Raw genomic sequence first — 12,674 nt, forward strand, 5'->3', positions numbered from 1 at the left:
CCTGCTAGTACTATCAGGGTAAAACAACAATGAGTCTGGTGGCACTTTAAAGACTAACAAAATTATTAGGGTATTAGCTTAAGCTTTTGTGAACTACAGCTCACTTCCTCAGATGAGAAAAAGAGAGAGAAAGAAAAGGATACAGAGATGGGACTGTGACCTCAGTGCAAATGAAATCAGAATAGATGTGGCTCATCTCCACATTGAGGGAGTGGCTGACTAGGTAATGAACCAACATTAGTCAGGCTTCTGGACTAATGGTATAGCCCTGGGTTCCTAGATTGGGGAACTGGGGAAACTGGCTGGAGTCTCTCTATTGTTAATTCATGAGTGGCTGGGAGAAGCATTCATTTAATTCAGCTGGGTGAATGACTCTGGATGTCTGTGTAAGTGCAGTATTTAGAGAGGTCTGCAGCTTGTCACAGAATTTCAGAGTGAGAGGGAGTGGAGGTGGGTAAACCAGAGTGCTCAGCAGCATTCCAGTTCCAGGTTGCACCCAGGAAAGCCCATCACATTCACTATCACTGCCTGTGAGTCTTAAGTCAAGATCTGAACACATTTCTCCTAAATTTGGCAGCATGCAGCACTACCACAAAGAACCATTATTTATTAATCAAGGTCATCTAAAGCACGTTTAGCTCTCTTTATACAGAAAGCCTGGGTACTAGTAAACAAAGCTCAGATCAATCTGCTGAAAGGTTGACTATGGAGTCATTATGAAACCTGAACAGCAATATATAAATATAGTGATATTACCCCTCCACAAACGCATCCAACTTAGCCAGCTCATCTGACAAACCAACTAAAATATCCAGTGTGCCAACCTAAAAGAGACAAAAAAAAAAAAGAATTAAAATGTATTAATGGATTTTAGATTCAGGTTAAGTCTTCGAGAACAAGCACTTAATTGCTAAACAAGAAAAATCTTCAAAGCAGTACAAAATGTTCAAAATGATTCAAAGCAGTACAAAATGTTTGAATTTAACGATTACCACTGACTTTAATAAGAGTTATTCATACATGTGAAACTTTGGACATTAATTGCTTCCTGAAACTATACTATCTGAGGGTATGTCTACACTACAGCGCTAATTCGAACTAACTTAGTTTGAATTAGTTAATTCGAACTAAGGCATCCAGACTAAAAAACTAGTTCGAATTAGCGTTTTGCTAATTCGAACTAGCATGTCCACACAGAGTGGACCCTGAACCGGGGTTAAGGATGGCCGGAAGCAGTGCCGGCAGGGCATCAGATGAGGACTTAAGAGCGTGGAGCTGCTGTCTCAGGCTAGCCGAGGGCTGTGCTTAAAGGGACCCGACCCCCACCCCGGACAGACAGTTCTCAGGGGTGCCCCGCTTGCAAAGCAGTCCTGGCTTGGATTGCCCGGAGTACCCACACTGGGCACATCACAGCACTCGGCCATCAGACCGGCTACACTTGCCGCAGGCTGCCATCTGGGGAGAGGGGGCAATTGGGGGGGCTGCAGGAGAGGTTCCACCCCCAGAAGCCCACAGAGCCAGCCCAGTCCTCCCATCGGGGGCTCGTACCCCATTCCTCCCTCACCTCCTTCCACTTACCCCTCCCTAGCCCCCCTTCCTGATGTACAAAATAAAGGACAATTGTGTTCAAAAATAGAATATCTCTTTATTGAACAAAACTGGGGGAGACTGGGAAAAGGAGGTGGGAGAGGGGAGGGCAACTACAATGATGAGGGGTTTGGAACAGGTCCCAGATGAAGAGAGGCTAAAGAGACTGGGACTTTTCAGCTTAGAAAAGAAGAGATGGAGGGGGGATAGGATAGAGGTCTACAAAAGCATGAGTGAGGTGGAGAGGGTGCATACAGAAAAGTTCTTCATTAGTTCCCATAATAGAAGGACTAGGGGACACCAAATGAAATGAATGGGTAGCAGGTTTCAAACTAGTAACAGAAAGTTGTTCTTCACAAAGCAAAGAGTCAACCTGTGGAACTCCTTGCTGCAGGAGGCTGTGAAGGCTAGAAGTAGAACAGAGTTTAAAGAGAAGTTAGATCAAGTCATGGAGGTTGGGTCCATGGAGTGGTATTAGCCAGGGGGTAGGAGTGGTGTCCCTGCCCGAAGTTTGTGGAAGGCTGGAGATGGATGACACGAGACAAATGGCTTGGTCACTGTCTTTGGTACATCCCCTCCAGGGTCCCTAGGGTTGGCCGCTGTCAGCAGACAGGCTACTGGGCTAGATGGACCTTTGGTCTGACCCAGTACGGCCATTCTAAGCTCAGGGTCGGGGGTCTCAGTGGACCACCTTGATTTTCATGCAAACCTGCTCCTGGGTGGCCAGGCTGGCAGCTCTCCTGCCCTAGACGGCCGCTTTCCTGTGCCTAGTGCGGAGGTCGTGGACGAGGTCCACGATGTCTACACTGGACCAGGCGGGTGCCCGCCTCTTGCGGTCCTGGGCAAGCTCCCGGGAGCCGCCAGCCTGGTCTCGGGAAGAGGGGGAGGGCTGGGGGGCATCAGGTGGCTGGCTCGAGCCGTGCCAGGTGCAGGGTCTGCTGGCTGGGTGCTGGCAGGCTTGCACCTGGCACGGGCACCATAGCCAGCCCGTGCCCCTTTAAGGGGTCCGGGGCCGGGAGGGGGGCAATAGAGTTTCCCTGGTGTTGGCCAGAGTGGCCACCAGGGAAAGCTGGGGAGGGCTAGCCTCCCACTAGTTCGAATTAAGGGGCTACACACCCCTTAATTCGAACTAGTCAGTTCGAACTAGGCTTAGTCCTCGTGGAATGAGGTTTACCTAATTCGAACTAAGCGCTCCGCTAGTTTGAATTAAGTTCGAACTAGCGGAGCGCTAGTGTAGCGCCTATCAAAGTTAATTCGAACTAACGTCCGTTAGCTTGAATTAACTTTGTAGTGTAGACATACCCTTAGACTTGACTTAAGGTAGCCTGGTACAACAGAACTTTCTGTATTCTGCCCATTCAAGATCCCTTGATACTATCCATGGATATTGAAAAAAAATCAATTGTTATTTATTCCGCATGATTTGCTGAAGTCTTTTGGCAGTTTTTGCATACAGAACTCAAGTCTCAATCAGACCTGATAGTCACCTAGTTCAGGATCCCATCTCCGAAGGTGGCTAGTATCAGATGCTACAATGGCAGCAATAACAACACTGCATTATGCAGATGTGGGATAATTTGCCACCCACAGATAAGGTCTCACTCTTATATAACATTTACAGATAGGTTTAAGCTATAAAGCATGAGATTTAACAGCCCTTCCAATGTTAATTATAACAACTAATAGCAACAAACAACTCTGGATAGTCTTGTTATTCAAATAAGTGTCCAGAGTATAGTAATGTAGTTTTTTTTTTAGCATTTGGTCTTTCTTCTCCCACCCTCCAAAAGCATTTGTCATCTTTTCCTTTATATATAAGGTATTTGCAGCCACTTTTGCAAATTTATTTTTGGGAGACTAAAACCTCACTATGTTGGATTCAAATATTGCTTAGTAAGTTACAAGAGTGGATAATATCAAATATTTTGGGTGCACGTAAATTGATGTTTAAGTCACAGGAAGCCTTTGGAATCTCACATATGGTTAGGCTTCCTCAAATATATCGATAAAAATGGAAGGATTTTTCTTTTTCGGGGGTGGGGGGCAGTTAACCTGTAAAATGAGATTTTTTTCCTGAGTTCTCTTGATGTGTGTTGGCACGTTATTCACATAAGAAGCAAATGTTTTATAGACAATGAGCACTATGTGGACAACCTTTAAAAACCATGTTTAAATGCAGTGATTATGTTACACTTAAATAAAGGTATGTTAGAAATCTTGATGTAGATTCAATTTTTAACTTAAGATGTTGAAGGCTCCAAATCTAACAGCTCTCTGTTCTATGTACTCAAATGTACATTAAAAATGTGCCTCAGGTTGTAGTTTTGAGTACAATCTCTGTACCCTCTTCTTGTTTTGAGGGCAAGGAAGGGAAAGAGGATGCTTTACATTCTAATCTCTGGTAGTGACCTACTTACAGGTTCATATCTAGCCAAAAATCTTAAAGTGAATCATTAATAAGATTTAAGCCTCAACAGGGACTAATGTCAAGATCATCTCATATTTTCATGTCATCCAAACCTTGACCTAAGCTCCCTCTGCACTTGAATACAGTCTCTTTGCCCACACAAAGTTTAAGCTGGAAGAACAAACCTTTTAGCCATATGGTGTATACCAGAATTAGAAGCTAAAGGCTTGAATCACAAGTGTTACACAAAAGTACAGCAAAAACAATCTTGGCCTCCCAGATTGGGGAAAGAGTTGTTCAGAAAGGTCAGAGATAAAAGAAAAAGGGAGGAAATATCTGCTTAGATCCTTAATGAAGGGTACAAAAATAAAACCCACAGGGAACTGTCCTAGTTAAGTAGTGGTCTCACCACTGCAGATAGACCATTATTAGATTCGATACCAGGTCCACAGATGCATTAAGCTTGTGCTTGAACCAACTGGAAAGAAGGTGGAAAGGAGAGGAAGGATGTTTTTTATCTACTTTGTACTCTGAAAATCCTGGAGCTTAAACTTCAACTAGCATAATACAGAGCACTTGAAGAGGCGCTTGAAATGATATTAGCTGGCGACACCTCCTAAGAAGCCCACCACCAGCTAAAAATGAACCGGAGAATTATGCCCTCTGGGTCACTCCCAAGGACAGTGACAGATAGCAGGTGGTAAGGATAAAAGATCTGGCCTCCTATTTAGGAATCATTTGAGTGACAAGCACATTTTACTCCCTTTTCTTCTCCTCTTTTTCCTCTGGTAGATTTTTCTACTTTCAGAAATTGTTTTCGACTTATAAGTTCTTATTGTTTCTGACACCAGGATGTGCCTTCTCTTATTTAATGCACTGGTACCAATAGGAAGAAGTGAATCCAAAGTCAAGAGAAACTGGTTTTCAGATTTCCTTCTTCTTGCAGTAGTATCCACCAGCTTCTACTATTTTTTTAAGTCCAGGAGCAATTCTGAAACCTTGTGCATATGCAGAAGCTATGTCCCTTCCACAGCTTCCCCTCCACCATGCAGAATAAATAGATTCTACTGACGAGGCACTGCAATTACTCATTTTGCCCACCATGGGCTGCTGTGGCACCACAAGAGAGGGAAGTCACCCAGCAGAGAGGCTGCATTTCTCACAATGGGGCCAGGTAACCAGGCACATGATGGAGAGAGTGAAGTAAGCAGGGCTGCTGGGGGGAGAGATCACAGACTAGGGCACAGGCTCAGGAGCTAGTATGGTGACAGTGCTGAGCCAGGAGGTTAATTGGTGGGGCTGGCAGGAACACATGGGGCAGGGGCGGATGTCACTGACTGAATGGGAGAGGCTAGGAGCCAAATAACGTCTACATGGGGGAAACTCCCCAACTCCCTAATAATCCCTCCTACCCCTCAAAAATTCTGCTCCATACTTCTTCTATTCACACCTCCAGATTCACTCCCAGACCCCATCCCAGTAATTACTCCCCATTTCCTCAGCTCCTCTATTACCCCAACTGCCCCAAGCCTTTGCTCTGATTCTGAGGAACGTGATAAATACATTTATGTATTGTAAAGTGAATGAATTACTCAATGTTCTTTACTAATATACCTGGCAAGGAATCAGTTTGTCAAAAAAAAATCCTGAATCTTTGTCTGTATTGTTAGAAATGTCTGCTGACAGATATTTCAAATCAGATTACTAAAATAAAAAAAGAATATCACACCAGCTTCAGTTATTTTGACAAAAATGTCAAATTTTAAATTATTGTGTGCAGATTTCGGGGAGGGTGAAGAATGCTAACAGAAGTAATTTTTCTATGAAATACTTTGGCAAAGAAGCAGCACCATCTGCACTAAAGGAGGAAGTGCTGTGTCTGGATAGGCTCTGTCTGAAAGAATCTGATTTTAATCAAGCCCATTACATGGCATCTCAGGTGAAAAAAGGAGTAGCAGACAATTCAGAAGTGAACCACAGAAAACCTTAACACCAGACAGCTCATATTACAAATCGCAATTGATCAAATATAGTTACAACTTCTCCTCCATTTAACTACTGTGTCATGGTTTCCAGAAGCAGCTGCCAGATCTAGAAGAACGGAGGGAATGGAATTATAGCATCTTCAAGTCTTACAGAGTAGAACCCAGAACTCAGGATATGTGAAAGAGAAAAGCTGAATTTCAGGTATTTTTCTCTAAATGAATTTATCTCTGGAGTTCAATTTTACATAAACTCCTACTAATCTGTGATTTCCTTCATTAAAGTTCTACTGTTTAAATCCCCAAGAACTAATTAGAAATATTAAGATCACTAAGTTTTTGTAGAAGAAGAAACCTGAATTAGATAAAGAAAATATGAACTGTGACTGAGTATTGTACGTACCTTTAAGTCAGGGATATTGAACTTTGAATTGGTGGAGAGATTATTATTTTTTGTAGTTGCAGTATGTAGTTTTTCCCATGTCTGTTGACATGTTTTCTCCCCAGGAGCAGAAATAAGCCAGAACTCTGTCATTTTTGTCACTTTATCTTGACACTTGATATTTCTGAAGATAGATGCGAGACACTGGGGGGAAAAAGAATCTATGCTTAGCCACAGATTACTGTCCCTTGAAGTAATAACCTTAAAACAATCTCCTATGTTCTCAGAGTACAGTTCAACACACTGCAAAGAAATTGCTACAAAAAAGGTAACGTTATGTTTATTTTAACTCTTCAACTACTTGCAAACTTACCCTAGAAATTGCAACGTAAAATGGATTATTTCAAATACACTGAATCCCCAATATGACGTAGTTTACAAGTTAACTGAAGGTACACAACTGACAATAATTCAGCTCAAACTCCCAAAGCCATGCATCAATATAAATAAGGATTTTTTTAAAAAAGCCTGAACAGCAAGTAATAATACATCTGAATATATAAGGAGAGCAAATGTGCTCAGTAAGGTGATTTTTGCCTGACCACTTCTCCCGCCTCCCCCCGCCGAAAACACACTTGAAGAGCTATTGCTTGACAATGAAGTAATTTTAAACCGTTCACTGCTCTGAACTTAAGCAGATTTTCCAAGTGGCTAACTTAAGTAGGGAATTTCTTACTACATCTCTGATCTCATTCATCATTGTACTTTACAAAACTGCACACATAATAGACTGTTGTTCATTACAACAATTCAAGAACTGAAAGAAAATTACAGTGAGAAGACAAGTAAACTTTTCAAAAAAGATCAAAGAGGAAGTACTTAGGCACTGTTCTAGACATAAAAAACAGACCAACCCTACTGAGTTTTACTGGACTTTAATTGGCACATCACTAAGTGTACTTTGTTTATTTGATAATTATGGTTTGGTTCTGTTAATTCCTATTTTTTCCCTATAGAATATTTTGGAAAAGTAGTGAAGTTTAATGAGCCCTTATTAACCACTTGTAATCTTTGCTGAGAAAGGGGCCATATCTATAACAATCAGTGTGTGGGTTAGCAAAGCTTTACTGTACATAAAAACCCACATATTTCCCCTTGATTATATGACTTCCAAATTAATGCAAGTCCCTTCCAATTAGGAGATAAACAGGATGAGACATATATTACTAAACTCTGCTGTCTGCCCACACAGATTTTATTAAATTACAACTGCCAATTTATTTTCTTCCTTTATAAACTCCTGAAATATGCCCTTTTACCATCATGATCCTGCTTATAAAGGAACTTCAGTTTGTTGTAGAGATCCACCTTATAAAGGAAGCTATTTAATGCAGTAGCAGAATGTGGCACATAATTGCAATGATTTTTTGTCCATGAGTGTATAATGCAGGGAAAAGGGGGGTAATTTTGTATTACATAAAGCCTAAGAATCTACATGAAAATATGCTAGCTATATTTAGTGTTGCCAACTTGCTAACTGCCCAAAACCAAACACACTTGCCCCATCCCCTGCCCCTTCTCTGAGACCGCTCACTCCATCCCCACTTCCTCTCTCACACTCATTTTCACCAATCTGGGGCAGTGGCTTGGGGAATGGAAGGGAGTATGGGCTCTGGAGTGGGGCCAGGGATGAAAAGTTTGGGGTCCAGGAGGGGGCTCTGAGCTGGGGCCAAGAGGTTCAGAGTGTGAGGAGGCGGCTCTGAGTGGTTTTGTGAAATGAAGGGATCAGGGTGTTGGGGTGTGGGAGAAGGCAGCAGGCTCTGGGGTGAGCCAGGATAGAGGGGTTTGGGCTAGAGATGTTAAATTGCGGATAATCAGCTAATTGAGTAGCTGATGGACTTTCCAATGACTACTTGATTAGTTGATGGATGGGTGCTTGCTATCCCTGCGGGAAGCTTTAAGAGCTGCTCAATGGGAAACTGGCCAATGGAGCTGTCTGTTTCAATAACAGGCAGCCACAAAGCATAAGGGGCTCATAGTTATTCACAAAGTACAGCTGTAGCCTGTGCGGGGGGACGGGACGGGCAGGGAGGCTAATTCAAGAACTGGCTGCTGGCTGGCAAGTCTCCTGGCCACAGGCTTCCTCTGGCACCCCAGTCCCTCCTTTCCCCAACCATCTGCCCCTCATTCCTGCTCCCTTACTCCACATACCCACATCCTTTGTCCCCTTCCTGCACCCAGATCCGGCACCCCAATCCCCTGCCCCAGAACACTGTCCCCTTCCTGCACCCAGATCCGGCACCCCAATCCCTTGCCCCAGAACATAGTCCCCTCCTGCTCTAGGTCACAATCCAACCCCCGGTACCCCAGTGCCACAGGTCACAATTGCTTCCCTCCCTTACCCCAAGCTCCCTTCTGCACCCAATCTCCTCTATTAATATCATGGAAGAGTGCAGCCCTTGACCACTTTCAAAATTCTTGGAGTGCGCCCCCTCAAAAATTATTGCCCACACCTGCCTTAATATATGACAAAAATCCAGTGGCCCCTTTCCTGATGCAACATTAGATTCCTCCTCCACTGTCCTCACTCTGCTTTGTAAGTGTGTTTATAGAAACAAATTGTTTGATGCATTGGGGGTTCTTTATTCCAACCACCTTTTACATCATTTGTGTTTTTTATCTGAAAACAGTGTTAGGGTGGCTTCAATTTACTGTATAGCACTCAAACCATTTACAGCCAACATTTGCTCGCAATATCTCCTGATTGGAAACTCCCATTCAGCTTTTGGTCTGCCACTGCACAGGACAAAACACCATTGTTCTCCCGCCTCTTAACCATATCCCCCAGGAAAAGACTTCAGTTTAAAGACACACATTCCCAGACATCTGAAATGCTAAAGTCACTTGTGTTATTTTCATTTGCTACACTTGAAGTTTTAGTACTTTCAAATTCTAGTCAAACACCATTTTTAAAACAGACTTTGCAGGAAACTGAAGAAACTAAACAAGAAGGCATCACTGCAGAACAAGGAAGTAGCTCTTGAGAAAACAGTGCAAGCAAATATCCCAGCAAAACCAAATCTGACTCATTCACAACAAGTGGAACATTATATGTTTCCACTGAAAGCTGAAAGTCTCCTCGTGCATGTGTTATAAAATATTTCCAAAAGATGTCTCAGATATGATTAGTGAAATGAACAGTTACATCTTCATAGTGACATGGTCTCAAATTCTTTGTTGTGAAAGAACACAACATTCACCAATCAAACTATTTTAAATGTTTACCACTTTTTTCTGAAAAAAACTGAATTTAGACTGGCTTCAAAATTTCAAGTCTTAAGGATTTTTACAAATAGCTTTCAAAGGCATTCTGTACTATTTTAACACTAACATTTAGTCTATGGCAATTAAACTATAAACTACTGAAGAGAGGGACTTATAATAGATTTCTAATTCAGCTGGTAAAATAAAAAATAAAGAAGGTTACACTGTTGTATTCAATTCCTCATTCTGATAACCAAGATTGGTTTTGATTTAAAATAAAACACTATAGTGGCACATCTGCAGCTGTGTCACTGTTATGCTTCACTATAGTTTTTTAATACATCAATGAAAGGCGTTCTTCCATCACTGTCATAAAGCTACCTCCTTCAGAGGAAGTAGATAGAAAGCTAATGGAAGAATTCAATCAACCTAACACTAGTCTACACCAGGTCTTAGGTTGGCTTACCTACATATCTCAAAGTTGCGAATTTTCCACATTCCAAGAGACATAATTGAATCAATCTAGCTTTCTAGTGCAGACTAGCCCTAACAATACTTTCATACTAGCATGAGAAAAGGGATGTGGCCATATCAGTTGCTCAAATTGGGATCCTAAAATAATTATTTTATTTTTTTGCAGATGGTAGTAAGTTGCATTTTAAATGTCACAACTCCAGTCTTGAAAAATTAAATTGCCATCTTGCTCTATGGTAAGAAGGAAGCTTTTCCAGGCAAGGCCCATCAATATCTGCCTTTTTTTGAAAAATAGTTTTTGATATAAAAGATATTCTTCCAATCAAAAAATGTAAACCAGTACAGTGCTGTGATCTGAAATTTGCACAGAGCTCCAGTGCCTCTGCTACTGCTCAAAGCAGACCCGAGTTGAAGTAATGTGAAAAGTGATAATTAAGAAAATTGTGAGCAACAATGAAAGTGAAAAAAATCGGATCAGTTTCATTCTACTTTTACTGCTTGAGAAATCATGGAGCCATTCACTGGAAAGAAGACTGAGGATTTGTCTTCATGCACAGAAGTGCAGGTGCTCTTTAACTGAAGACACTATTACACCAATGGGAGAGCACAGTAGCAGAGAAATACTCCATTACCATCCTCAAAGAAGACTAAAAGTGGAGGGAATGGGAAAGCAGTGGAGAGCCATGCACATCTTCATTAGCAGCCAAGTGTTTTTATATTAGTCAGGGATCATAAATCAAGTGTTCCTTTTCTTTTTCAGTAGCCAGAATGAAAACAGCACATCTTCAAATTTAGCCAGAGGTTTATAAGAAACGGAAGCCCTCAAACAGGGTAGGAATTCCAGCACCCTTCTATTTTTCATCAGTTTCAGGATGACATTGGCTTCCTTCCTGGTTATTACCTCACACAGTTCTATCAGCCTTTGACTAGTAACAAAAAACAGGACTGTGTAGCACTTTAAAGACTAACAAGATGGTTTAATAGGTGATGAGCTTTCGTGGGCCAGACCCACTTCCTCAGATCAAATAGTGGAAAAAAAATTGTCACAACCATATATACCAAAGGATACAATTTAAAAAATGAACACATATGAAAAGGACAAATCAAATTTCAGAACAGAAGGGGAATGGAGGAAGGGGAAGGGGGGGGGAGGTAAATTAACATAGCTATTATTTAGGATCTGGCAAGATTTCCAAATAAATTAGAAGAGAAATGCACAATAGGAAAAAAAATTGGTGTGAGATGCGATGGAGACAGCAAATACAGAGAAAAAGGCAGAGAGAACAGTGTAGATAAAGCATGATATGAAGGTAGTGAGAGAAAGGAAAAAAAGCAAACAGATTCTAGACAGCCCAGGAAAATAGACACAATAATCTATTATAAGAACATACATAAGAACATAAGAACGGCCGTAGTGGGTCAGACCAAAGGTCCATCTAGCCCAGTATCCTGTCTACTGACAGTGGCCAGCACCAAGTGTCCCAGAGAGGGTGGACTGAAGACAATGATCAAGCGATTTGTCTCCTGCCATCCTTCTCCAGCCTCTGACAAACAGAGACCAGGGACACCAATTCTATCCCCTGGCTAATAGCCTTTTATGGACCTAACCTCCATGAAATTATCTAGCTTCTCTTTAAACTCTGGTCCTAGCCTTCACAGCCTCCTCTGGCAAAGAGTTCCACAGGTTGACTACATGCTGTGTGAAGAACTTTCTTTTATTAGTTTTAAACCTGCTACCCATTAATTTCATTTGGTGTCCTCTAGTTCTTAGTTCCCATAATAGAATAAATAACTTTTCTTTATCCGCCCTCTACACACCACTCATGATTTTATATACCTCTATTATATCCCCCCTCAGTCTCCTCTTTTCTAAACTGAAAAGTCCCAGTCGCTTTAACCACTCTTCATATGGGACCCGTTCCAAACCCCTAATCATTTTAGTTGCCCTTTTCTGAACCCTTTTCAAGGCCAAAATATCTTTGAGGTGAGGAGACCACATCTATACACAGTATTCAAGCTGTGGGCGTACCATAGTTTTATACAGGGGCAGTAAGATATTCCGTGTCTTATTTTCTACCCCTTTCTTAATAATTCCTAGCATCCTATTTGCCTTTTTGACCGCCGCTGCACACTGTGTGGAAGTTTTCAGAGAACTGTCCACGATAACTCCAAGATCTCTTTCCTGATTTGTCATAGCCAAATTAGCCCCCATCATACTGTACCTATAGTTGGGGTTATTTTTCCCCGATGTGCATTACTTTACACTTATCCACATTAAACTTCATTTGCCATTTTGTTGCCCAATCACTCAGTTTGGTGAGATCTTCTTGGAGTCCCTCACAGACTGCTTCTGTCTTGATTATCCTAAACAGTTATCTATCATCTGAAAACTTTACCACCTCACTGCTTACCCCTTTCTCCAGATCATTTATGAATAAGTTGAAAAGGATTGGTCCCAGGACTGACCCTTGGGGGACACCACTAGTTACCCCTCTCCATTCTGAAAATTTACCATTTATTCCTACCCTTTGTCCCCTGTCTTTTAACCAGTTCTCAATCCAAGAAAGGACCTTCCCTC

The 12,674-nt window shown here is 41.8% G+C and overlaps 1 protein-coding gene across 3 annotated transcripts in view; it reads right to left on the reverse strand.

Moving 5' to 3' along the window:
- Window positions 1-12,674, reverse strand: part of ATP6V1C1 (ATPase H+ transporting V1 subunit C1) — a 106,155-nt gene that overhangs the window by 37,167 nt on the left and 56,314 nt on the right. For all 3 annotated transcript variants that reach the window (XM_075920259.1, XM_075920258.1, XM_006122399.4), the window contains exons 2-3: window positions 6,380-6,562; window positions 757-824 (exon numbers count right to left, since the gene is read on the reverse strand). In XM_075920259.1, coding sequence (XP_075776374.1) covers window positions 757-824; window positions 6,380-6,511 — 200 coding nt within the window. In that variant the 5' untranslated portion in view covers window positions 6,512-6,562. The remainder of the gene's footprint in view (window positions 1-756; window positions 825-6,379; window positions 6,563-12,674) is intronic.

The sequence above is a fragment of the Pelodiscus sinensis genome, chromosome 2 (genome assembly GCF_049634645.1).
Source record: "Pelodiscus sinensis isolate JC-2024 chromosome 2, ASM4963464v1, whole genome shotgun sequence".
Classification (NCBI taxonomy): Eukaryota; Metazoa; Chordata; order Testudines; family Trionychidae; genus Pelodiscus; species Pelodiscus sinensis.